Here is a 27,966-nt window from a genome sequence, read left to right as displayed (position 1 = left end):
ATTCTACAGACTTATATGCCAGGCATGGGCACCACAGCAAGAAGCCAGAAACCAGAGGGAGCTATAATTGCATCACTCCTTTATAGCCTCTAGTTCTGAGAAACTGGGGGACTAAAACAATTTGAATGTGGCAGGGGCATATGATTTTTAATTAACCCACAAAAACCTGATAACTGATACTGTAATAAACCAAATCCTCTAATGTGCCTACACAGAGAATTAAACCAAATAACCTTAATCAAAGAAAAGAATGTGTAGCTTAACTTTTAATACAGACTGACTTGTCTCAGTGGGACCTGTCTTACTGCACATATATCTGAAGTGCATGTGGGAAACAGTAAACCTGATCCACGGTGGAGCAAAGGCTTTCCCTGATGGAACTGTATTTGAAGGAAAAACATGATTTTGTTTAAGCCATTCAAGGAAAAAGGGAGGTAAGACACAGAGGTGGGGTCAGTCTGTCAGGGTTTTAACTTTTAAAATATTTCACAAGAGGCAGGGAATTTGATTATCTCATTTATTGAGGAAAAACTCACCTGGATGACAATACATATTAGCCTCATGTGGGTAATTTTCTTTTAAGTGAAAAACTGAAATAACTACACAATATCAGTAGCTCTGACTTTAATTCTGGGAACTTCCATCTGAAAGAAACATGCTAGAGGTATGCTTCCCCGAAGTCTGATAAAACAGTGTGAAGTTCATCATCATCACTAAGCAAATAGAAATATGCATCAATTTTTCAATCCCCTTTTAAAATTTACTGTACCACAAACCATTACCTTATTTTTCATAAATTTAGAATGGCTCCGATAGACTTCCATTTGCTTCATTTCTTCCTCTCGTTCTTCAGTGCTCAAAGCCCCATTAGATTTTAGCATCTGAATTTCTTCTTCCAAGTCTCGGAGCCCACGTTCCATAGAAGAAATTTTTGAATCCTAAGACAAATGGAAGATTTAGACATAAGAATATTCACAAAATTTCTAAGAACCAACTCAGTTTGTAACTTTTACAAATGTTAAATTTACTAAAAGATTAACAAACATGCAGAAAAAATTGCTGCCTAGCAATTCATGCATTGCTTCCAAAATACAACCTTTAGCCACTTGGGTGGCAGGAAGAAGACTCATTTCTTCAGTGTGATTTTTCCTCTATCCATTCCCTAGCCCAGACCCTTTCGATTAAAGTTGAGAGAATCTAAAGAAGTAAGTGTCACCTGGTTAAAGTTTCTTTGCACTTTATGGTCAACAAATTTCTAGTGAAAATTTTCATAATACTAACAATAATATTTTCTACCTATAATATTTTATTATTTTATTTGGTGACATCTGAAAGTTTTATTTTTGCCCCAATAGAGGGGAGAGGTGAGTATAAGAGTTTCAAAGATTTATACAACAATGCATAGGAACTATATTACCAAAAAAGGGCTGAATAATTGCTTTAGTAGTCATAATTTATCATATTAGTAATTTTATTCTCTATAACTTTCCATGCATTTGAGATATTTCATAATAATTTTAAAAAAGAAACTCCATTGTCCTTATAAATCATCAGCATCACAAATATAACCTCCTAATAGACCAGCTTTCTATATTAAAGTTCTTGGTTTTGCTTGTCACATTGTCTAGGTTATCCCCACATTGCTTTAGTGTCAACAATTACAGAAAAACTCCAAAAGTCCCTACAAAGTCCTTGCCAAGAATCTTTTTCCCTAACCCCAAAATAGAGAAGTAGTTCTTGCCTAAATCTCACTACTAAATCATGCACTATCAAACCCCCATAAAGGAAACACAACTGCAGCTTTGAAAACCAGGAAGCAGGCACTAACAACCCAGAAAATGAACCTTCCAGGCTACTCTCTGAAATTGGGCCAGATTATTAACACATAGTATACTCGAGAAGTTATAGTACCAACTCAGCCAGTACTCAAGGCAGGTTTATTTGAAAACAGTTATTTCCATCAAGGTTTCTTACTCCTACAATGTGTGATAACTAAGTAAATTTATGATCTATCAATCATCTGTCTTTCCATTTCCCCTACAGACTACCTTAGATCTTTATAATTCTCTGAAGTCCATGCCACCTGACTCCACTGGGCTACCAGAATCTCAAAGTCTCTTCTTATTCTTAGCAGAATGACTAGGGTTAACACAACTAAAAACAAATCCACTGCCAATTATTACTAGTATGCTACCCGACTCTGTCAAAAGGGAAGAAAAAAAATGTTACAAACATAAGTACATACCTATGGTTTACTCTTAGGTTTCAACAGGGATCAGGAAATAACATGCACAAATAAACTTGTGGGAAATATGAACATGCAATTAAACCTTCTAAATGCTCTTCACAAGATTACAGTCAAAACTACTAATTGTCTAACTACAAAGAACCCAGAATCCACTAATTTGGAATCTGTTTCGGAAATTTTCCCCTATTGAGATCAAAGTTTTAAAAGGAAATCACCCAAATTAAGAGAAGAGTTCTCATATCATAGCAATAAATATTAAATGAAGGCCCACAGCATCCCCTGGTGGCACAGGTAGTTGAGTGCCACGCTGTGAAGCTGTCCGCAGCCTCTGCAGCACTGATTTGATCCCGGCTGGCCGGGGAGAGTCCCACATGGCGCAGCAGACCTCTCCTGCCTTGCCTGCTGCTCCCCTCAGCAGTGTATTTCATCGGTCTGCCTGTTCTGTTCCCCCTTCTGTCTCTGGTGAATCCTCTCGCCCTCCCGCCCATCTGGCCTGTACCCCAGTTCTTATTTATTTAAAATAAATAAATAAATCTTTTTAATAAATAAATAAAGGCCCACAATGCAAAATACAATGTGAAACTTCTGAGCAATGAAGCAGTTAAGAGACAAAAAAAAAGTGTCGTCCCTTTAAGTGTGGTATCTATAAGATTCTGCTGGCTTTTGTGAGAAAAAATATGTTATTGATAAAAATAATAATAGCAGCAGCTATGTTTACTACATACCAGGTCCTATTCAAGTGAGTTAGGATTAGGGCAAATTTGTTTTACAAATTTAAACCTCAAAACAACCCAAGAGATAGACACTATTGTTACAGCTATTTATCAGTAAAAAAACTGAGACATCCAGAAGTTAGGTAACTTGCTTTATGTTATATAAATAGGCAAAGCCAGATTTTGAATCCAGGGCATTTAACTCAGAGGGCAAGCTCTTAATTACCATATCATACATTCCCCAAATTTTTAACTATTTAACTATTTTCCAAGTATGGTCCATGGAATTCTGGAAGTTCAGGAAGTGAGCATGGTCAGAACTATTTTTATAATAACTATATTCATAATAATGCTATGACTTTATTTGCCTTTTCTGCTATTATCAACATTTGCACTATATTAGCATTTGCAGTCACTAACATAGAGTAAAGGTATAAAAGCAATGGTAGCAAGCAAGACTGCCAGTACCTTTGGAAAACAGGCAATAATAGTGCACCAAACTGTACTAGTAAGTATTATATTCTTCAGTCTCAAGCACTCACAGGAAAAAAATATAAAGAAAAACTTGCAGATTTTAATAAATCTCTACCCTTGAGTACACCTCTCTTTAATATTCTATGCAATGAAAAGGGAAGGAGCTAGGCCTGTCTGCTCATAGTGGAGCATGATGTTGTTCCTAGGAGCACTTGTGAGCTTCTGCGAGTTGCAAGAAGAATGAGATACTTTTTTCAGGGAACACTATTTTTACTTGAAAGAACAAGTGACAGAAAATCTATGTTTACTCAGACTTGATATTTGACAGATATGTTCTTAAATATAAATGAGTGTATTTTAAGAGAAAAAAGGGGTCAAAAGGTTTGAAAATAGGTGATTTAAAGAATTTCTGGACAACCTTTTTTTGGTGCAATTTGAGCTATGGTCTAGAACTACAAGGAAATGGAAATTAAGTTACTGTAAAATGTTATTTTCATTAAGTCCTACTATTTCTTCTCAATCTACAACATGAGTGAAATACAATCACATACCACTTTCCAAGCCTCACACCTTAATGTGTGCGGTCATTGGAATGTGCACAGTGACTCAGAAGTTTGTTAGATTCTCACCTTCATTTCAATAACAGTTTGCAGAGCTTTTGTTTTGGCAGAATCAGAGGCATTCTCAAATCTCCGATGCATCTCCTACATAAGAAAAGCAAAAAAAAAAAAAAAAAAAGTAAGTATCCTCCTTTTCACTTTTTGTTAAGGGCGATGACAAGAGTGGCTGTATAAAAAAGATGATTACTCCAGCCTTGCAAGTCACTCTGATCCCTTTCTGTCTGCCTTTCGCTATGGATCAGGAAACCCACAGACTGCACTGAGGTTCGTTCAACCACGCAGGCACAGGAGGGTCTCCATCTCTGTACACATAGTATTGAAAATTAGCCACTTGCTTGTATGTATGTATGTATGTATAAATAAATAAATAAATAAATAAATAAATCTTGTATAAATAAATAAATCTTTTTTTTTTTTAAGATTTATTTATTCATATAAGCACTGGGTACAGTCAGAAGCGCGGGAGGGTGAGAGAATTCACCAGAGCCAGATCGGAGAGCAGAACAGGCAGAGTGATGAAGTACACTGCTGAGAGGAGCAACGGGTGGCAGGAGAGGTCTGCGCGCCATGTGGAACTCTGGCCTGGCGGCCGGGGATCGAACCGGTGCTGCTGAGGCTGTGCGCAGCTTCGCAGCCCAGCGCTCAACCACTGCGCCACCTGGGGGGGGCCCAATAAATAAATCTTAAAATAAATAAATAAATAAAATAAAATTAGCCACACAAATGCCAGCTAATGCAACAGTTGAAGCCACAGCACAACCCCGGGTTGGAGTGTGTCAATCTTACACATGATTCCAAGATACATAATCAGAACCCCAAATGACCCAAAAGAGGATTAGGAAAGTTCCCTCTTTAAAAGGGGAAAGGCATCTCTCCTCCCAAAACTGCCTATACCTATGACTATGCAGGCGTCTCTGTTAACAAACCTGTCCCTTTCAGGTGCAACTCTTTCTGCCCTTGTGTCTGCACAAGCGTTCTTTCCTTTCCTTTCTTAATATAATAAACCTACCCGTTTGGATATAACCTAAAAAGGGGGGGGAAGGAGGGGAAGAGAGAGAGAAAGAAATAAAAGCCATCACCATCAGTATGCACTACACAAAGCCACTGAAAATATCTGTGTTGACAACATCCTTTCCACATTACCCATCCCCAGACTAAGAACCACCACACCTATCATGAAAATCTCTCTTCAGTGGAGTCAATGAACATAAAGAAAAAAGGCAAGACTGTTCAACAAGTTTCCTGAGTAGTTTATGTTTAGAAAATGTCAGAAAAATACGGCTTTATTAATCTAAATTTGTGTTGAGTTCAGGGTACAAACAGAAGGAAGGAGACAGTAGTAATATCACAATTAGGATCTTCCAGGATTATTGTGAAGTTAGCAGGCCACCTCAGGCTATTTTTCTATCATATTCTGCAAGTGTCCCTGAGTTAATCAGCCAGTGCTTCCAAAGAAACCCGAGACGTCCTCTAGAGACCCCAGATAATATATAGATGAATAATTTCCATCTGAACAGTGCTTAACCATGATGAAAGAAATATGTGATTTCTTAATTATATCTGTCACCTAATTTATTCATTCTTGCCTGATCAAGAATAGTTTGAGAGAAATAGAAAATACAACCGCAAGTATCATATTTACCATAGTTCTAATGAGCTGGCCAAAGCGCTCAATTATAAAGTCAACAGTTTAAACATCAATAATTTCTGAACATCCACATTCCCCATCTGATTGTTGATACTATATTAGAAACTAATAAAAACACCCCACCCCTCCTGCTACCTTTCTCCCTCAACACCTTAAATATCCACTCAGGGATCCACCTGTATGTTTAAAACCTCAAACTCTACATCCAAGCTAGATTCTTGATGGTACCCCAAAACTTGCTCCATCCTTCCAGTTACTCAGGTCAAATATCTGATCTATCTTAAAGCCTTTCATTCTCTTTCAAGCCACAGCCAGTGAGGAAATCTAGTTAATTCTACCTTCAGTATATATCTGCAATCCAAGCACATTCTGCCATCTCCACTACTGCTGCTTGGAATGAGCCACTAACCAAAAAATACCTTTTAATCCAACAACAACCTCCTAATTAAGCTCCTAATTTTCTTCCCTTCCATCTATTCTCACAGAGCACCCAGAGTGACCCTTTGAAAAGTAAATTTCATCTTGGTACCCCTCTGCTGAAGCCCTATCATGGCCCCCTAACTGACTCAAAGCAGAGTCAGCTCTTTCAATAGCTGCAAGACCCCATCTCTGACCATTCTTTACGTGGCCACTAACGCTTTAGTCCCCCTGGACTCCTGCTGTTCCTCCAACGTGCTGGATATGTTACTTAAGGCCTTTGTACCAGATGTTCCTGTTGTGTGAACTTTTTTTCCCCAGCTGATAGAGAAAGACTTTGTCTCCTTCAGTTCTTGGCTCAAATGTTTTTCTACATTCTTAGGTTTATTGGTTGTGGTTACGCAAAAAAATGTTTTTAGAGATGCACATTGAAGTCGGTGGATATAAAATGACAATTTTGCAATATGTCATGTCAGAAATTTAAAGTCTTTGGTGAAAAAAAAAAAAGATACATGAAGCAAGTGTGACAAAATTTTGTGAACTGGTGTATCTGAGTGATAAGTATATGGAGATTCACTATACTATTCTCGTTACTTTTGTGTAGGTTTAAGATTTTTCATTTAAAAAAAAAAAAAGCTCACTGCAGTCAGTTAAACTTACTCTGCTCCTGCCTACATAGGGCCCAGTGTGAAATGGCTGCAAATAGCAGTCTCCTCCATAGGGTACACAGGCAGTTGCTTGTATGGGTTGCCCTGAGAGGTCTTGGAGACTGTCCCTTCCTGTGGACATTCAAGTCTTACCTCATGCTGTCCCCAACCTTGGGCTCCAGAGAGGTATGCAGGTTACCTTTGGAAAGCCCCAGAGCTGTGGCTAGGGTCCACACTGGCCAAGTTGCCATGCCCACCCAAACCAAGCTGCAGAACAAGGAGCATGTGACTGAGGCACTCTGCAGGACCAAATTTAAGTTCCCTGACTGCTGAAAATCTGGGGCTTTACCAAGTTAATATGGATGAATTTGAAGACATGGTGCTGCATCATCCCAGATGGTTATGGGGTCAAATACATCCTGATGGGCTCTGCACTCATGAGCACCTCAGAGCTGCCCCACTTAAGTTATATCAAAGAAAACCCAATACCTGTTTAAAAAAATATATATGCAATGTTCTCAGTGTAGCCTCCTTACTTGAAAACAGAGAAGCCATTTCCCCTTTACATTACTATATATTTCGTCTTCCTGTACCAAATATACTCTATTATGGAATCAATTTATTTGTTATGGGTACTGTTTATTTTCTGTTCCTCTCCCAAAAAATGTATGCTCCACAACAGCCACATTCACTGGTGAATCTAAAGTGTCCAGAACTCTTAATAATACATTGGTAAATGCTTACTGGATAAAGAATGGAGAATGACTGAATAATGAATAGCTACTGAATTTTCAAGACTTAGCTAAAGAGGTCATCTTTTAACCCATTCCTACTCCTGCAATGATTTATTTCCATCTGGTCTTACTTCTCATGTGTATGCGACATAGCCCTCTTTTATCACTTACTGTATGTATGATATTTGAAGCAATTTTCTTCTTTAACATACCAGACTGTGAACTCTTTAAAGGCATAAAATATCTTTTGTATTTCTCAGACACTGTCTGACATGTCAGGGGGATCATAAAAAATATTTCGCCTCCACGCCTGTCCCTCTTTAGTTGGATGAAGGCATAAACACATGAGAAATTGGCAGCCAGTTTCCATCCTCATCTCTCTACTGGACTAGTCTTTCAACAGTATCAAATAAAGGACCTTCTGTTGCTAAAACCTAATAGCTGCAGTTAGTCTATGTTCTTTCCAAGCTCCATCTAGTACCTGACTTTTTCAACTGTAGAGGTAAGAGACAAACATCTTTAAAATTTTTGACTCGCTTCCATTAAAGAATTATCCTAGCTCTAAAGCTTATTCATTTTTTTCTTTCCTACACACACACACACACACACACACACACACACACTTTCTAAGTTCCTAGCGTTGGACTTCATTCTTCTCAATTCAATAGTCGCAATCAGGAAACTCTACTAACCCACAGAGTAACTTCATATAAATGAGAAAAAAGCAACTCCTCTGTGGTAAATGCAACCTCATCATGAAGCATGGGTAGAGTTTTAGGTCCCATCGGCTCAATCATCAGCAGGAAGCTCTTGTTCGGTGAGCAACCTGCACATGCAACCATCCAAGGAAGCCTTTCTCAATCCCACAGATTCAACTGCTACCTTTCCACTGAAAAAACCTGTTTATCTAGCCCTGTAGTATACCTCTATCAATCACTCTTTCTTGTCAAGTGATATATGATCTCCTTTCTATTTGGGGACCTCACAGTTTAAAACAGTCTACCTCCCACAATAGGAGTAAAAAATTGCACATTCTTGTTTTTCCAGACATAGAAGAAAACATACATTTTCTACAGCCTAGACACTTGATCACCCCAGTCAAAAATAAATCAGTCTCTTCCTTTGGGTTCCAAGACACAAAATTAACTTTTTCCTCCTACCTTGCCAGTTCCTTTTCTGACCAACTCCTTAGGATTGCCCTTGTCATCAGTCCTCTGTCATCTTCTCTCCTTCATTTCCTTGGGGTTCTCATCTAATCTCATTTTCAATACCATCTAAAGTGATAACTCCCAGATTTTTACCTCTTGCTGAAATGCATACCTGTATCATCATCGCTTCCTTAGCAACTACAAGTATAGCTCTAATAGATTAAAAAAAGCAGTTAAAGTTTTCCTAGCCCCTGCACATGTTTCTCTAACAGGTAATACACTATTAAAATGTCCAAAACTGGGCCTCCCTGGTGGCGCAAGGGGTTAGAACGCAACCTGCAAAGCTGTCCGCGGCCAGTGGGGCATGAGTTCGATCCCCAGCTAGGGGCCTGCCGACATGGCGCAGCAGACCTCTCCTGACTTACTCGCTGCTCCCCTCGGCAGTGTGTTTCGGTCATTCTGCCTGTTCTGTTCCCCACTGTCTCTGGTGGGTCCTCTCACCCCCACACTTCTGGCATGTGCCCCAGTTCTTGTGTACATATTTTTTTAAAAATAAAAATAAACAAAAAATAAAATGTCAAAAACTGAACTTCAAATATTCCCCTCTAAATTTCTTCTCCTATCCTATCATGATTAGTAGTATGTGTCCACTAGTTCTTTAGGCCTGAAATATGGAAGTCTGTTGTATCTTGCACCTATGTCCAAATCATCAGGGAATACTACTGTTTATATTTTTTAAATATCTCCAGAACGGACTATGCCTTCAACCTCAGAGTCACACTGATTCAAAACACCAATGTCTCTTGCCCGGATTACAGTTACATCTCACAAGCTTGATCTCCCTTTCAAAATAGAGTACAGACAACAACAACAAAGAAAATAATCCAGTCAAAAAATGGGCAGAAGAGCTAAAAAGAAACTTCTCTGAAGAGGAAATGCAAATGGCCAACAGGCATATGAAAAAATGTTCAACATCACTTGTCATCAGGGAAATGCAAATCAAAACTACCATGAGATACCATCTTACACCAGTGAGAATGGCACATGTTAAAAAAAACTAGCAACAACAAATGTTGGCGAGGGTGTGGAGAAAAAGGAACTCTTCTGCACTGTTGGTGGGAGTGCAAACTGGTCCAACCACTGTGGAGAGCTGTGTGGAGATTTCTGGACCTACTAAACATAGAGCTTCCATAGGATCCAGCAATTCCACTCCTAGGTATTTACCCAAAGGACACAGAAACATCAATTCCAAAGAACACCTGCACCCCTATGTTTATAGCAGCACTGTTTACAATAGCTAAGCTTTGGAAACAGCCCAAATGCCCAAAAATAGATGACTGGATCAAGAAGATGTGGTACATATACACCATGGAATATTACTCAGCATTCAAAAAAGATAAACACATGCAATTTGCAGCAACATGGATGGCACTGGAAGGGATCATGCTCAGCGAAATAAGCCAGAAAGAAAAAGAAAAATACCGGATGGTCTCACTCATAGCAGGAATCTAGAAAACTTAAATAAGGGACCAGGAAAATGAATAACTATAAGAAAGTGAAAATCAAAATCAACAAAAAACTACGAACCAGAGACACTTTTAAGGGGGCGGGGGTGGGAGGGGAGAGATTGGGGTCAGAATGGGGGGGCTGCAATTGTATGGGGAATATAAAAATAAAATTTATTATTAAAATAAAAAAAAATAGAGTACAGAGTTTTGTTTGGTTTTTTTATGTTTACTTATTAAAGTTGAGGTAACTTCAGTTTACAACACTCTGTATGTCTTAGGAGCACAGGTTCATAGTTTTTCAAATGTTATCACGCCATGCCTATAGCCAAAGTCCTAATAACCTCTACCACAATCCATTACATGCCCCCCGCTCTTTGATCTTAGCCCTCCACCTCAGTTAACCACAGTTCTGCTATCAGAATTCAAGGGTTTGTTTTGATTTTGGTTTTTCTGTTCCTTTGTTTTGTTTCTTTATATTGCACATGACTAAAATAATCCAGTATTTGTATTTCTCCTTCCAATTTATTTCACTTAGCTAAATCCCCTCAGGTTCCAACCATGTTGTCACAAATAACAAAATTTCCTCTTTTCTTTTTTTTAATAACTCAGTATTATTCCATTGTATATACAGACCACATCTTCCTTAGTCACTTATCCATCAACAGACACTTAGGATATTTCCACATCTTGGCTATTTGTGAATAGTGCTGCAATGAAAACAGGGACGGATATAGCTTTCTTTTCAAATTAGTATTCTTGTATCCTCTCACAATAGATAACTACAAGCAGAATTCTGCATCATACGGTAGATCTATTTTTAATCTTTGGAGAAACTTCCTTACTCTTTTCCACAGAAGCTGGACCAGTTTGCATTCCCACCAACAGCATAAGAGGGTTTCTCCTTCTCCACATCCATTTCCCTAAAGATAAGTGATGACGAACATTCTTTTCACATGCCTGTTGACATCTTTATGTCTTCTTTGGAGAAGAGTGATCCACATGACCCAACAGTTCGACTCCCAGGTATCCACCCCAAAATGCAAAAACACGAATTTGAAGGGATATATGCTCCTGGGTTCACCGGAGCACTATTTACAGAGCCAAGTTATGAAAACAACCTAAGTATGTAAAGACTGATGAATGAATTAAGATGCGATATACTAATCAGTTAAAATAAAAGATGATACCTTGTCATTTGCGCAACATGAATGGAAGCTGAGAAGATGATTCTAAGCAAAGTAAGGCAGAAAGAGAAGACAAAAACTGGATGATTTCACTCGTGTGGAATATAGAGAAACACAAAACAAAGGAACAAACAAAACTAAATTAAAACAAATCCCCCTAGCACCCACGTCCAGCTTATCCACACTGAATCTACTCTCCACGCTATAAACAAGGTGATCAACTGGACACAGAGAAGAAATTTAATAACATTTGTTCAATAAATGACTGTAAACTTTGAAATGTATGAACAAAAAATTCTGCTAATTGGAAATAATGTTTATTAATAAAATGCTATAACCTATACTGTAGATTTTTCACTGATATATCTACCCCTGCTGAAATATTAAAATTGCCTTTCTCTGAAATACCTTATAATTCAGATTTTTAATTTACTTGACCTCTTTCCCATTACCTAAATCCTGATTAGATAAATTTCCAAATGCTTTAAGGTGAAACTATTATAATTTCATTTTAAACGTTAACAAGCAAAAAGCAAAACATGAAACAAAAACCCATTTGGATGTTAAAAACAGTCTTCCTCCGATAAGGAACTAGCACACATTTGAAACCATTTACAGGCATAAAGATTTCCTATTAAGACATTTTAAAGCCTATCACTCATAACAAATTTCCATCAAAGGCCTGTGCATTAAAGCTCATTATGAACACATCTTGCAGTCAGTGAGCTGATTAAATTCCCTTTCTCTGCTCTGCTTCTGACTCTTGTACTGTTAATAAAGATAGGAGACTCTGGAAATAGAAACGAATGTACTATTCAAACAAATGTAGAGGTTGAATATGCTATTTATAATTTTGCTTCCTTCGGTCTAAAATTTCCACTCAAAAAATGTTAAAATACAAGTAAAATTATCTGGACCATGCTATCCTATCAACTGGTAGACAGTAGAAAAATGTTGCTTTTTCTCTAGTTTACTCTAGAAAATGATGTGTTAGAAAACAAGAACAAAATTTTATTTTTATTTTTCTTCTGTAGTTTCTTCCAAAAATTAAGTTAACTTTTACTTATACAACTGATAGATAGGAGCATTTGTGACTACACACTAGTACTCAGTGTCTCAAATTTCTCTTTTTCTCAAGTTTCAGGGTTTAGTCTTCAGCACCCCTGCTTCAAGGGAGAAGCTCCAGATTGTTTGGAATGTCCCTTCCTAGACTCATTCTCCACACACACAGTCTGGCTCTACTCTACTCACAACACACAGGAGACATAGAGAAAGAAGGGGAAGGTAAACCAAAAGAACCTCACTACTTTTTCTGTATCTTAACTCAGTCAATATCAGGAGTGTCCCACTTTTTATCTTTCACCATCTCTAGCACACTGAGAAAAGTTTCTAATCGAAATGGTGGTGAGAGGAAAATGGCACAACATGAAGAAGGAGAAATGACCTGAATAAATAAGTTATACAACTGGTTTCATTTTTAAAATCATTACAAAAGTGTAAACTAACTAGGGATCCCTTTTTCTAATCTTCCTATTCTTTGTTTCCAGTCTTTTCTTTGATATCTCTATTTTTTTCCTCCAATCTCTCCTGCTTAAGTTTTACCACTGCCAATGTATAGATAGACATTTCTTAGATGTGTTAGTTAAGATTCAGAATTCTTACCCTAGCACCTTCTTAAATTTTAGACTTTTAACTTGAAACATTTCTGCAAACTCTAGCATAAAGGCAGTTGTACTATCTGAGGGGAAGGGGGGAAGCAAATATTGTCTAAAAAAAGTAAAAAATGATAAATGTTAAAATAAAAAAAAATCTGAAAAAAAAAGCAGTTGTACTAACAAGGTTTGCTGGTAGAAATACTATAAACACAAAAACTAACATGAATGTAATAGTGTCATAAAACCAATTTGTATTTTATTCGTAGCAGTAGTATTTTCATTCTAAAAAATAAGAGAATCTATAGGTATTATTTATTTGACCTACAGAACAGGTTGGTATGCAATGCACTGCAGATCCACCACCAACTTAAATAAGTCTACCAGTAAATTGAGTTTAGATCCAAAATTTAGGTGTCAAATTGTAGTGCATAATAGAATCACCTGTAAAGCAGTTTGTTAAAACTCAATATGCCCAAGTACCAAGCAATTACCAAGTTTTGACTGTAGTTCAATATTTGTCCAACAGATGTCTTCGTTCTTCAACCAATCAAAGGATGGGTACAAAAATAAAAAATAAAAATATCTAATAGAAAATACAAGGCTTAATTGAATTTTTTTTCCCTTTGGCTTTTATTTAGGGGAATTATTTACCTTATCTCTATGGAATTGTGTTCAAAAATAAAATGAAAAACTAATCATAAATATTACTGGATATGAATGCCATTCAAATGTTATGGCATTTCACCAGTTTAGGAGTCAATTGAATGTAAAACACATCATTGTTTTAGGTGCTGAAAAGAAAGTGGGGAAATGCCTCCAGAAAAATCATGACAGTTTTTCCATTTAGATTTTTTATTTTATACTGTTTGCAAGAGATCTTTTTTACACTACAAATTCTAATCATCTATCATTTTGAACTGTCTTTATAACTTTCTACATACCAATAACTTTCTGTTTCAATGTTGATTCACAGAATAATATTACTAAAGACGTACTGAACAACTATTTGTTCACACCCTCAACTAAAGTGCTAACAAAATGAACTGTTAGGCTGATGTTTGTGTATGTCCAGGCAAACAATAGGACTGCTAACTTGCTGACAGCAACTGTAAGATGACATCAAGAGTAACACAACTCAAATTCATATTTTTAAAATAGGAAAGACTGATTTTTAAGCTGATGGAATACCAATCTTTGAAAAGATGGACAATAATCCATTAAGTTAAAAAATCTCCGGCTATCCTGATGCCACCAACTCACAATTCTTTCTGCCTTTCTATGACACAATGTACAACAGCCATTTCAACTCATCATTCACCCAACCAGGTTAGAGCAGTCAAATTCTTTACTACTACTTCCTGGTTCACTCTTAACTCTCTCTCCACCATTTATTCTCAACACTACAAGAGTAAATTCTAAAAGCAAAGCCAGATCTTATCACTCCCTTGACTAAACAATAGAATGATTTTTCTCTTGTTCTCTGAATAAAACTGCTGCACTTCGTGCAAAGACAGTTGATGGCAAGAGCTTTAATTCTTAGAGCGCATGGAATAGTGGGTATAACAGTTATACCCACTGTTATTTCCCTGGTGCTTTCCACATGGTTATGACCCAGTAAGTATCTGATGAGTGGAATGAATGAATCTGGCCCCAGCTCTCTTCTCATCTCACACCAGGCTTTCCCTTAAACAGTATGCTTTTGCGTTTCTTGCCATTCCCTCAAAACTCCTTACGATAAAGCCTTTGAAACTATTAGCCCTTCTTCATGAAATGATTTTATCCAAATGCTCAACAAGACTGGCTCCTTCTTTCTTCATATCCCCACTCAAAGGACACAGCTCAAAACTGCTTACCCTATTTACAGAAATCCCCTCCCTCAACATAATTAAACACCACTCAATTCATTTATTCCATCTATAATTATTACTTTACTGTTTCCTACCACATTTTTAAGTTCCAGAAGGACACAAACCATGTGTTCTGACGTGAAAGGTATACCCAGTGCCAATGCCAAGATAGAATACATATTAAAGGCTAAAGGAAACACCAAGTGACTCCAGTATTTCACTGTTTTGGAAATAATCTAGCCATGTGTTGCAAAGTTTACTGCAAATTATCACTTTAACTTTTGTTAATGTACTTTTTAACATACACAAAGTCTTTTAAGATTCTTGCTATATCAACAAAAGATTCTTTCCTATCTAATGTAAGCTTTTGTTTATATTTTCTTCTAGCATGTATGTGTATACATGCTAAGCATCTCTTTATTTTAGTTGGAATTTAATTTGACACAACTACATAGCTGTTTTTCAAGTGAATATTCATGTAAGAAATATGTATCATTTATTTAAAACTCATTTCTGGGTTCTCTTCTGTTTCATTGATCGACCTACTGTTTTGCCAGTATCACACATTTTAGTAACACTGAATTTAAAATATATACATTATGATCTTCTAGGCAGGTATACCTGTATTGTTCTTTGAGAAAATAAGTTACAGCATCATTTGGGCATGTTTCAAGGGCATTTCAGAGATAGAGTTATAGATTTGGGGGAAAGTGACATCTTTATATTAATGTTCCCATCTACAATGTAGTAAAAATATTGCCCTATCTTTTCCATTACCATTACTAATATTATTTACTTATTTTTTTTAATTGAATTGTACTGCTTAACACTTCCAGAGTAATCTTAAAAACTGACAAATACACCTATCTCTGACCTCTTCCTAACTTCAACTGGGTGCTACTAGCATGAGGCTATTAGTTTAAAATATGTGTTTATGACATACATTTATTGTGTTAATATTTATTTAAATCATGCTATAAAAATATCATTCAATTCTTATTGGCCTAATTTTTTAATCACCATTTGTAACATTTTAGCTAATGTTTTTGAATAATTGGTCTATGACCTAAAAATCTTGAATGAATTTCTACAAGATCCTTGATAATGTTTCACCTTGAATATTTGGTCTGTAATCTAAAAATCTTGAAAAATCTAAAGTCTCAGCACTATGAAGCTATCAGCAGCCACTGCAACATGAGTTCAATCCTCAGCCAGGGAGCTGATCCACATGGCGCAGCAGATCTCTCCTGTCTTGCCCGCTGCTCCCCTCAGCAGTGTACTTCAGTACATTTGCCTGTTCTGGTCCCCACTCTATCTCTAGTAAATCCTCTCACTCCCTGCACTTCTGGCCTACACCTCAATCTGATATGCAAAAATAAATAAATAAATAAATACTCTTTTTTAAAAATAAATAAAACAGGACAGTTTGGCTACTTGGAAAGCATAATGTGTACATAGCCACAGATTAATCACAAGAATATGCTATATGCTGTTGGGAGGATAAACTAGTCTAATCGTTCTGCAAAATGAGATTATTCAACATTTCAAAAGTACACACACCCTTTGACTTAGCAAGTTCATTTCTAGGAATTTATTCCTAAAGAAAAAAATTATGCAAAAGGATATATGGTGAAGGATATTCAGTGAAGCATAGTTTTATAATACTAAAAAATTAACAGTGGTATAACTTTTCAAAGTAAGATATATTCAAATAAAAGCAATGGAACGCTATAATTTCATTTGAAAAATATAAAAATCTACATGTACTGATAGAGAAAGATGGTAAAGGCAAGTTATTTAAAAAAAAACAACAGGTGACATTCCACTATGTTTTGCTACATTATCTACTAAAGTGTTCACTTGCTACATACAAATACTTAAGTTTAAATCTGATTAATTAAATTTAATCTTCAATAAGTTATATTTAAGTAAAATTTAGAATTAAATCCCTCGGTCACACTAGCCACATTTCAACTGTCCAACAGTCACAGGTGACTAGTGGCTACATATTTGGAAGAGCAAGTACAGAATGCTTCTACCATCGCAGAAAGTTCTATCAGACAACACTGGCGTGCAGCATTTTACCTTTCAAAGGGAAAGAAATATAGAAATAATGAATGTTTACACAATAAAAACTGGTACCATAAACATACCAAAAATTAATACCTAATATTGGCTTTTTGCTAATCTGTTTCTTAATTTTACTATAAAAAGCTACACTGGAACTCCTGTATGATAAAATCATGTTTTAAAAAAACATTTTCTCCTTTAAAAATAAAATGTCCTCGGGCCTCCCAGGTGGCGCAGCGGTTGAGCGCTGGGTTGCGAAGCTGCCCGCGGCCTCTGCGGCGCCGGTTCGATCCCCGGCTGCTCCCCGGCCACCAGAGGAGGGTCCCACATGGCGCGCAGACCTCTCCTGCCGCCCGCTGCTCCCCTCAGCAGTGTACTTCGGTCCCTCTGCCTGCTCTGCTCCCCGCTCTGGCTCTGGTGAATTCTCTCGCCCTCCCGGCTTCTGACTGTACCCAGTGCATGTATAAACCAAACAAACAAACAAATAGATAAATAAGACATGCCTCTAGAAAATTAAAAAAAAAAAAAATAAAAAAAAAAAAAAATAAAATGTCCTCGTTGCAAATAAAAATTGCAGATTTTTACAAAAAGAAAAATTATGGAACAAACATAAATTTAGTTAAGTATTCTTTATTTTTTTTTTTTTTTTTTTTAGAGGCATGTTTTATTTATTTATTATTTGTTTGTTTGTTTTGTTTATACATGCACTGGGTACAGTCAGAAGCGTGGGAGGGTGAGAAAATTCACCAGAGCCAGAGCGGGGAGCAGAGCAGGCAGAAGGACCGAAGTACACTGCTGAGGGGAGCAGCGGGCGGCAGGAGAGGTCTGCGCGCCATGTGGGACCCTCCTCCGGTGGCCGGGGAGCAGCCGGGGATTGAACCGGCGCTGCAGAGGCTGCGGGCAGCTTCGCAACCCAGCGCTCAACCGCTGCGCCACCGGGGAGGCCCTAGTTAAGTATTCTTTAAAAGCTGCTGTTTTGCTGCTTTGGGGATATTCCATTTTTCAATCTCTTTCCTCATTTAATTTTAAAAGGAATTGTTCAGATTGGCCCCACCATAGTTCTAAGGGTTTTTCCCCCTACCTAACTGCAAAAGTTAACTGAAGTCTCTGACCATTTATAGAGAACTATGGCTATCAATTTATTTGAATTCAATGTAAGATGAATGCTTCATTTTCCATAATGAAACATTACTTAGAAGACTGAAAAAATTATCAATAGTTATCAGCTCAAGTCTGAGTTTCCTCTCTGAAAAATAAGTAACCATGTGTACTATCATCTTTCTCACTGTGCCTCCATGGTAGCAAATGACTTTTATTACCTGTCTTTTACAACAAGGCAATGGCTTCCATGGAAACCATAAGGCAAACAACTTTAACTGTTGCCAAGTACCTTATAAGCATACCTAAACTAAATTAACTGCTACTTTCTCTTATTAATGTACTTAAATTGAGCAACAGCTACTGACTCTGATTCTGTTTTTGTCTCTATGAACAACTCAAAAGATGGGTAACAAACCAGAAAAAGTCTGTACCCCTCTAGCAACAAAATAAGTCTATAATAACCAGGGGGCCAAAAAGTTACCAAGCCAGCATATATACCAATCGATGTCATCTCATATAAGAGAATAAATTCAAATAGAAGTTAATAAAGCACCAAAATACCAAAGAAGAAATTCCCTTCCACCAGCTTAGCAGAACATATAAATTTACCAAGATTAAGACACTCACTAATCAGGGGAAAAAGGATAATCAATAAATCCTAACAACTGAAGAAGTGGTCACTCACCTCTCTCAACATATTGTTCTCTTTTTCCTTCTGCTCCAAAAGGCTTTCTAGGTGGTGGACGTGCATCTCTGCTTCTGCCAGGCGTCTCGTTCTCTCATGGTCTTCCTCAGTGGCTTTAGCAGAAAGTCCTTTGCTCTGCAACATCTCTAGGAGTTTCTTAATGGATTCATCCCTCGCATTTAGGGTTTGCTTCTGGGTCTCGATACGAAGCTCCATTTCCTCCAAGGTCTTTCGGAGAAGAAACAGCTCTTTGGCCTGCCGCTCATGCTCAGTGTGTAGCCTTTGAAAGTTCTCCTCTGTCAGCTCTGCTACACAAGGCTCACCAGTCCTAGTGCTACTATCCTGCTGAAACAGCTGGTTCAGGTCCCTTTGGATCCGCAATTCATCCTGGAGAGCCTGGATTGTCATTTGCATGTGCTAGAATCAAGACAAAAAAGAAAACCTCAAATCAACTTTCCTCCTAACGCAGTAAAAACAGCAGGTTGAGGGGAATAAGATAACAGCTACCAGTGCTCAGAACCCTACATTTAGTAACTTAGAATTCACATTATTGTTTTAAAATATGATTGAAATCATCACTTTTCGGCCTTTTGGCTAAGATCAAGTGTAAAAAATTATTGAAATCATCTGTAAAATGTAGGTAAATTATATTTAGTCTCAGTAGGAAATAAGTATGACAGCACCTCACTCTACATAAGCCATGACAAAATAAAGACACTTCGAAATTAGAAGGTATTATATAGAAATGAAGGAGATGGAAGGGGGAAAGAGAGGAAGAACTTACAGGAATATAAGCACGGTCATACAAAAAGATCTCACCAAAAATGACAAAGGCTGTCAACACAAATTACTTCTAAGACTTTTATGATTAAATGTATACCCTAAATAATAAATTCTGATATTTAGTAGTTAGTAGTCTCTATCTACCAGACTGTGCCAGGCACTTTTTGGTGTTAATTCATTCAGTGCACACTGTGACACAAGTATTACTGTTTTTATTTCAATGATGATGACACTAGGCTGAGAGAGAATTTACTAATTTACTCAAGATAACACAGTAAAGTGCTAGCATTCAAATCAAAGCAATTTCCCCAGTCCACTGAAACTAGTATTACCCAAAAGTGATATTATAACTGAAAGCTGTTTAAAAAAAGACAATGTGAGCTTTCCATACAGGGGAAGATAACAACATAGGTGGGTATCAAGAGAAGATGCTGATGCAGATAAAAACCATACCCAATACTTCAGATCCAGCTGATTATTTTAGTGAACTCAGAACATCTGCTTTCGATTTCTATTACACAATCCTCCAACCACCTGCCATCAATCCATCTTTTTCAAGTGTTTTCTTATCCTACCTATTTTGTCTTGTTATCTCCCTATTACGGATAAATGTTTTCAGATTTAGGATATTATTGAAACAACATTTTCTTCACACTTCCACTGTATCTACCTATTATTCTTTATTATGTTACTCTATACCCATAAGGCTTTAAGTTGGTTTGAATTTGTCTCCAGTAATTTTATCCATTGAGCTCATTCATACATTTCTGGCCTCAAAAGAAATGACATGTATTTGTGAATGTCTGAACAAAAACTTAATAAAAAGTACCAGGGTCTGTATAAACCATAAAAATCTTCATGATGAAACCCAAGATGCTAGCCTCATTTAGAACTCTATCTACTTACTCAAATCACATCTTCTGTATATATGACTGCCTGGATGAGCTACTAAGCAAATCACTTGCCCTCCCCAGTGTAGTGGCAGGATGGCCACAGGGCAGGACCTCTATGATCCAAGCAGATGAAGTAAAGGAGGAATCCTGGAGCCCTCAGTGGCTTTTCAGGCTTTTATTGGGATTTACCAGGTAAGGGGCAGGCAGGGATGCTGGTGGAGGTGGGGAGGCTGGCAGGCCTCCCAGCCCCAGCAAGTCTTCACCTCTTCGGCCGTTTTCTAGTGGCCTTTTCTTCTCTGCTCCTTTCGCTCTTTCGTTCTCATCTGCTCTCAGCTCTTCTGGTTCTCTCATGGTTCTGCTGGCATCCCCATGAGCCGCCCTTAGAAGTCCAGTTTTAGCCCAGGTGTACCCACTTACGCATGCCCACACCCCACTCCAGGTGCCCGCCATCAGGCATGCATGCAGGACCGCAGAGATCCATCATCAATCCTAATGGCAGGAGGGCAGAAAAGCCTGATACTTTTTCACTTACCCTACACCCAGCCTCTTTTTTTTTAAAGATTTATTTATTTATTTATGCGTGCAAGAACTGGGGTACAGGCCAGAGGTGTTGGGTTGGGGGTGAGAGAATTCACCAGAGACAGAGTCTTTATCTTTATAAAAACATTGGATATGGATATATCACTTGTCAAACTGCTCAGAGCCTATTATATATTCACCAACTCCCACCTTCTGTTTCAAGCACGACAGCAATCTCTTTACTTATTTATTGAGGATTTCACTTAAACTAGAGATTCTCAACCTTAGTAATCACATATTAGGATAACTTGAGACGGTTGTGAGAAATTCCAAAATCCAGAGCCGTTCCCAGAGGTTCTGATTTTTTTTAAAAAAAAAAAAAGATTTATTTTATTTATTTATGCATACAAGAACTGGGGTGTAGGCCAAAAGTGCAGGCAAGACTGGTGAGCAATGTGGGTCAGCTCCCTGGCCGGGGATCAAACTCATGCTACAGTGGCTGGTGATACCTGATAGCTTTGAGAGTTGAAAAAAAACAAAAACTGTCTTATTATTTTTTGATTGACCTGCCATTAAAAATTCTTTTTTTTTTAAGATTTATTTATTTATGTATACAAGGCTGGGGTGCAGGCCAGAGATGGCCTGTGCCATAGATTTTTAGAACATAAGTATTATGATATCTATGCCACAGTTTCAAGCAGAATGTTCCTAAGAATTTTCAGTTACAACAGAGGGGCAACAGTTCAACTGACTAAACTTAAGAGCATGGAGGATAATTGCAAAAGAGGAGAGACAACCAGACAAATGATGACACTGTAACAGAGATATCTCTATAAAAAGTGGAGGTGCCATGTTCCCTGCCCCACCTACTGAGGGGTGGAGCTGAACGGCCAGGTTAAGTCATATAACACGAAGGTTGGTGAGCCCTAGGAAGACATGAGAGAAGAGAAATGGAAGAGGGACAGGGGGAGAAGGGCTTGCTTGCTTCTCAGATCTCCACTTGCACTAGGGACTTGGGGGACTTGGAAAATACACATGGAGGAGAGACCTGTAGGACACTTGGGGAGGCTGACAAAGGCAACTGTTGTCTTGATTTGTTCTTTGATTTTGCTCCTTTTGTTCTTCCAGGCTTGACTGGCCCTTTCTGCCTCTTTCCTATGATTGCCAGTTGAAACATGCCTTAGAGTTGTGGCAAATTTTTGGGCCTCAGTGGCACCGCTTCAGGTAAACCCTGTTTGACTGGGCATTTACCCACAAGTGGATGGCTAACTTTGAGTGTTTTATTGGGAAACTAGTACCCTTTCTACCTTTCTCTGTACACACTAATGCTATTAAAGTTCTTCTATACTAAGTATGCTTTGTCTTTGTATGCATGGATGGCTGGAATCCTTTAGATCACGAAAGGATCCTTTAGATCCTTTAGATCTCTCTCCCAGGTGTCCAAACACTAACAACATGAAAAGTAATTAATTATAAATGAAAATCAAAGAACATGAAAAAAGAATATTAAAGGAAAGTCTTGCATGTGCTAATTTCAATGAGAAAAGGCTGGAATTTTTATTATTTTTTTTTATGCTCTCCTTAGCATTTTCTTTCATAGGAGCATATCAAAAAAGAAAACTACAAGTGACCTGAGCAATTAACCAATTTTATATTCATGAAAAAGAAAGTCTTTTAATTTAATGCAACCTAACTTTTTTCACCATCATGTAGTTGCAATTTTAAGCAAACAGGAAAAAATCAATGACTATCAGGGTTTGGTAATTCATTTGCAGTAAAGGCACTGACCTAAGACAAAGATAACAAAAAATATCAATAAACACCCAACTGCAGGAGTACATTATATAGCAGCTCAGTTATCTTCTCTTTAAGTAAAAAAAAAAAAATTGTCAGGGTTAGGCACAAAGTTAGGAATTATATGAAACATTTAGTAGACGAAAAAGTCTGAAAAGAAGAGAATTTTAAATGAGTTAATTAAAACCTAGAACAGGATTTCTTTTCCTCACTTAATTGTTTAAAAAGGCAATTTTCAATCCTTAGGTTCTTTCACTACAGATACACTATTAAAAAAGCACATAGATAATAAATATATTTTAGTAAGGGGACATTATGTACAAAGAGTGAAATACTTTAATGCCTCAATGTTGTAATATTTAAAACTCAGTATGCTAGCAATTTTAAACCCATTAATTCTTTGGTTTTGTTTATAAAACAAATTTTATAGTTTGTGGTACAATCTTCAGACACACTGAGGAGAGGCCATAGCAGTGTTGGAAGACTGTTATGAAGAGAAAGACAAAATATTCAAAGATAATGACAGTCAAGTTTCTTACTGTAGAGAAAGGTAAATAGAAATATGGGGTTGGAGAGTGGTGGGGAAACTAGAATATAAATCCTGTGGTGTCGGAATAAAATTGAAAGTATCAATGTGAACTCACTGCATAATATAGAGAGATATTATAAATGTGTGCATACACCCTAGCTCTATTCCTTGAGAGGGACTGGAAACAGTAAAATATCAAGAGCAATGAGCACAGCTGAAATTCAGATCTTAGCTTCTAAATATTTTCCACTGAAAGCAACCAAGATTCCTTAAAGAAATGGCTGACTCCAAGCTGAAGCATGGAAATTATATGGTAACTCTAGAACCTGTTATGCCAGAAAGAAAAGTGCTCTAAGAATAATGAGATTATATCAAACAGACACAGAGTAAGCATGAATAGGTCCCAAGTGACACCTAATTCTAGGGCAAACTGATCATCAAAACAATTAATGAGGGTTACACCCAACCTATTGAAAAATCAGGAACCTGTTAGTCCATACAAACTGTGATTTTGTGATTTGTAATTAGAAATATATACCTGGGTTTTATGGGACAGAGCTCCCAAAACCTTTGGAATTTCCTAAGAACAGCTAGCAGAGATGTCTTTTGTTATGCTAATGACTTGGTTTGGGGAAAACACTTAATGGGGTTTGGAAAACCAATGTGATTTAGAAAACTGGAATTTTCAGTACCACCCATCTCCCATCCGACCTACAAGGAAGGGAGAGAGACTGGACGTTGAATCAATTACCAATGGCCAATGACTTGCTCAGTCATGCCCATGTAAGGAAACCTTTAAAATCCAAAAGGAGAGGTTTCTGAGCACTTCCAACTTGTTATACAAGTAGAGGTACCAGAAAAGTGGCACACGCGATGCATAGAAATTCCAAACTCCTTCCCCACACCATGCCTTTCCCGTCTGTCTCTGGGCTATATTCTTTCATAATAAACCAGTAACCCAGTACATGTTTGTCTGTGTTCTATGGGTCACTCTATCAAATTAATCAAAACCGAGGAGGGGGTCATGTGAACCTTGTAAGACTGAACCCTTAACCTTCAATTTGTGAGGAAACAAACACAATTTCTCTCTCTCTCTCTCTCTTTCTCTCTCACACACACACACACACACACACACACACACACGCACACACACACACACACAGGAAATTGGGCCCAGGAAACTTTTCTGTGGCATTTTCTATTACAAAGTAGTAAATACATCATGTTAAACACTGTAAGAAAATATAAATTTACACGGAAAAATACTCATGTAATTCCTTCGATTTTCCTTGATTAAAAGGTTCAACTCTCTAGTGAGAGAAAATGACTGCTAATCACACAATCAGAAATATAAGAGAAGAATGCTAATGAATATATGACAAATCTCAGTCATTTTATAATGGAAATAACCATTCCATATTAAATTTTTATTTTTTAAAAAAGATTTATTTATAAAAAAAACTGGGGTACAGGCCAGAGGCACGGCAGGATGATAGGATTCACCAGAGACAGATGGGGGAGCAGAACAGGCAGACGGACCAAAAGCACTGCTGAGGTGAGCAGTGGGCAAGACAGGAGAGGTCTGCTGTGCCATGTGGGTATCTCCCTGGCTGGCCGGGAATTGAACCCATGCTGCAGAGACTGTGGACAGCTCCGCAGCGCTGCGCTCAATCCACTGTGCCACCAGGGAGGCCCTCCATATTAAATTTTTAAAAGTCATACAGAGTGTGTGTGTATGTACACACACATAGACTGACAGGCACGAAAGTACAATCCCAAATGGGTATAAGGATGACAAACAGAATTACAGGAGAGTGGAGTTTTTTTCCCCCTAACTACAGTTTTTTTATTCTTTTTTTTTTTTTTTACTTATTTTTGTGTAGAAGAACTGGGGTGTAAACCAGAGGTGTGGGAGGTGAGAGGATTCACCAGAGACAGAGTAGGCACAGAACAGGCGGATTTACTGAAATATACTGCTAAGGGGAGCAGTGGACAGGACAGGAGAGGTCTGCTGCGCCATATATGGGTTAGCTCTCTGGCTGGGGATCAAACTCAGGCCATAGCACTGACAGCTGGCTGAGACTTAACCCATAGGCCAACAGGGAGGCCCCATTTATTTATTCTTAAGATGTTTTAGTATATGTATTTATTACTTTGCAATACAAAAAATGTTATAAAAAATGACTCTACAGGGGCCTCCCCAGTGGCGCAGCGGTTGAGCGCTGGGTTGCGAAGCTGCCTGCAGCCTCTGCAGCCCCGGTTCAATCCCCGGCTGCTCCCCGGCCACTGGAGGAGGGTCCCACATGGCGTGCAGACCTCTCCTGCCACCCGCTGCTCCCCTCAGCACTGTACTTCAGTCCTTCTGCCTGCTCTGCTCCCCGCTCTGGCTCTGGTGAATTCTCTCACCCTCCTGCGCTTCTGACTGTACCCAGTGCTTGTATAAATAAATAAAAATAAATGTGTAAAAAAAAAAAAATGACTCTACAAACTACAGTATTATCTATCCTGTGTCTGGGAAGAAGCAACATTGCTAAAGCACCTCATCTGCCTCCAGAAGACAACTTAATTATGCTTTATAACATAAAAGAAGCTGAATAAAGTATTCTTCTTGAAAAGTACACAGATCAATATTCTTAACAGTATGATTCTGATTCCCTTCCACAAACTCCAATGTCAGGAGTAAAATTAGTCTCCAGGCAAGAAACTTTGATTACAACTACATGAACATTTAGTAGACTAAATGTTCACTACCATTAGTAGACTAAAACGAAAAAACTGGTTGGCCCTTCAAATATACACTAATAAAGAACCTTGAAAAGTTGGTAATAGTCTTTGTCAAGATTTGATCTATATGTAAAATACGGCTGCTATGAAAATTCATTTCTTAGCCAGTGTCACCCAGTTTCTTTCAAGTTCAAAGTTCAAGTAAACATAAAAGTTAGGTAGCAAATAACCTGAAATCAATAAATAGAAACTTCATTAGGCAATATAAATGTAATCTCTAGAATCAAGAGAACTCTCACTTAAGCAATACAGAGTTTACGGCCACGAACACAATAACAAAGAAACTGTAAAATCATCTTATGCTCTGACAAAGCACTAATAAGAATTTATGCCTATCCTTTAGCAATTCAGAAGTCACTATTTGACATTTGAAACAAGAGTATAATAGGACCTTTGAAATCAAAATGTCAAGCTGATACAACCAGCTACAGCAATTACTCTAAAAAACAGTGGCAAAAATGGAAGACAGTGGAAGTGATAAACTCCAAAGGACACACATACAATCTGTTTGCTCTAAAGTATGTTTTTATATTGTGAATCAGTTCACACATGATCATGATAAAGGACTATGATTACATCAAAGCTGCTCTGGTTCACAAGCAATTTTTCCTGCGCAAACAACAAAGGGCAGAAGTAGACAGCCTTCAACAGGAAAGGAAAATGCCCTCAGCCTGGCTGCTGCATAAACAGGAATCCTTTCAGCTCTATTTTTAGAAAGTTAAAGACAGCACCTGCAGCCAGCTTTCCCTTCCTGCAGGAGTACACCCCGAAGCACTTGAGGCTGTATTCAAAGTAGAACATACTTATTTATGCTCACTCTCAAAGATCCACTTCTACCTGCACTGTCTCAGCACTGCAAGCAAGCAAGCATTTCTACTCAATTATTTGTATTAGTTTTCAATATCTGCTGGAGCAGCCTACAGACACAATGACCTGCATTCCTGGAGTTATCCAAGCCATCTCTTGAGGTACTATTTATAATTTCTGTTACTGTTTTGGTTACAAAGTTGCACATATTTTGAGTAGTCTCCCCCAAATCCGAACTCTGCTATAGCAAAATTTTATAGAACCCAATGATCTCTAATATACTAGTGAATTTTCAAACTGATTTATTATAAAATGAACTGTAAAAACAATTTAAGTGGTTAATGACCAATTTTTGCAGTAAAATAAAATTGAAAATATCTAACCATACTGATCCCAAAAAGAAAATGTTTTACATGAATTTTATATTTTGATCATTTAAACATATATATCGTAGATAATATATAACGATATGTATGTGTATATATGAAATTTTTACAATGGGTTATAATAAAAAAGGCATAGAGTTTATGACAAATTATAGCATATGTCCCTAAAACAATTCAAAAGTTTAGATGTCACTAAATGGTTTAAGAAGAAATGTTAAAATAGCAAACTTTTTTTTTTTTTTTTGCCTCCTTGGTGACACAAGGGGTTAAGTCTCAGCACTTTGAAGTTATCAGCAGCCACTGCAGTACAGTTCAATCCTGATCCCCAGCCAAGGAGCAACCCACATGGCACAGCAGACCTCTCCTAACTCACCCGCTGCTCCCCTCAGCAGTGTATTTCAACAGATCTGCCTTTTCTGTTCCCCATTCTGTCTCTGGTGAATCCTCTCACTGCCCCCGCACCTCTGGTCTATACCCCAGCTTTTGTATGCACAAATAAAATAAATATTTTAAAAAAAAAAGAATCCTAGAAAAAAAAAAAGAAATCCTAGTCTGAGGAGGAGAAAAAAAAACAGGAAAAGAGTCTGGAAAGAAAGTAACAAACAGGTATGACAATAGTAATTAACAATAGTAATTACAGGAAATATGAGACATGACGAATGAATGAATGGATAGAAAAATGAATGAACGGATGTAGGGAGGGAAGGAGAAAGGACAAATTGAAGCTATACGCATATTTTCATTAATTAGTTCATACTTTCCAAGGTCATAT

General features: G+C 37.6%; 1 protein-coding gene and 1 non-coding gene across 8 annotated transcripts in view; one reads left to right on the top strand and one right to left on the bottom strand.

Annotated features, from left to right (window-relative positions):
* ERC1 (ELKS/RAB6-interacting/CAST family member 1) overlaps positions 1-27,966 on the bottom strand; it is a 302,352-nt gene that overhangs the window by 225,689 nt on the left and 48,697 nt on the right. For all 7 annotated transcript variants that reach the window (XR_008552294.1, XM_037514597.2, XM_054696560.1 and 4 more), the window contains exons 3-5: positions 18,700-19,116; positions 4,065-4,139; positions 783-938 (exon numbers count right to left, since the gene is read on the bottom strand). Coding sequence is in view for 6 of the 7 variants with exons in the window: in XM_037514597.2 (XP_037370494.1) it covers positions 783-938; positions 4,065-4,139; positions 18,700-19,116 (648 nt within the window). In the remaining variant the exon portion in view is untranslated. The remainder of the gene's footprint in view (positions 1-782; positions 939-4,064; positions 4,140-18,699; positions 19,117-27,966) is intronic.
* Positions 6,761-6,894, top strand: LOC119248574 (small nucleolar RNA SNORA70). The gene has a single exon (XR_005125987.1). It is a non-coding gene; the product is annotated as a small nucleolar RNA SNORA70 (small nucleolar RNA).

The sequence above is a fragment of the Talpa occidentalis genome, unplaced genomic scaffold (assembly GCF_014898055.3).
Source record: "Talpa occidentalis isolate TD23 unplaced genomic scaffold, MPIMG_talOcc4v2.1 talOcc4.16, whole genome shotgun sequence".
Taxonomy (NCBI): Eukaryota; Metazoa; Chordata; class Mammalia; order Eulipotyphla; family Talpidae; genus Talpa; species Talpa occidentalis.
Note: the sequence above shows the minus strand (reverse complement) of the source record. Positions and strands in the feature narration are given on the sequence as shown.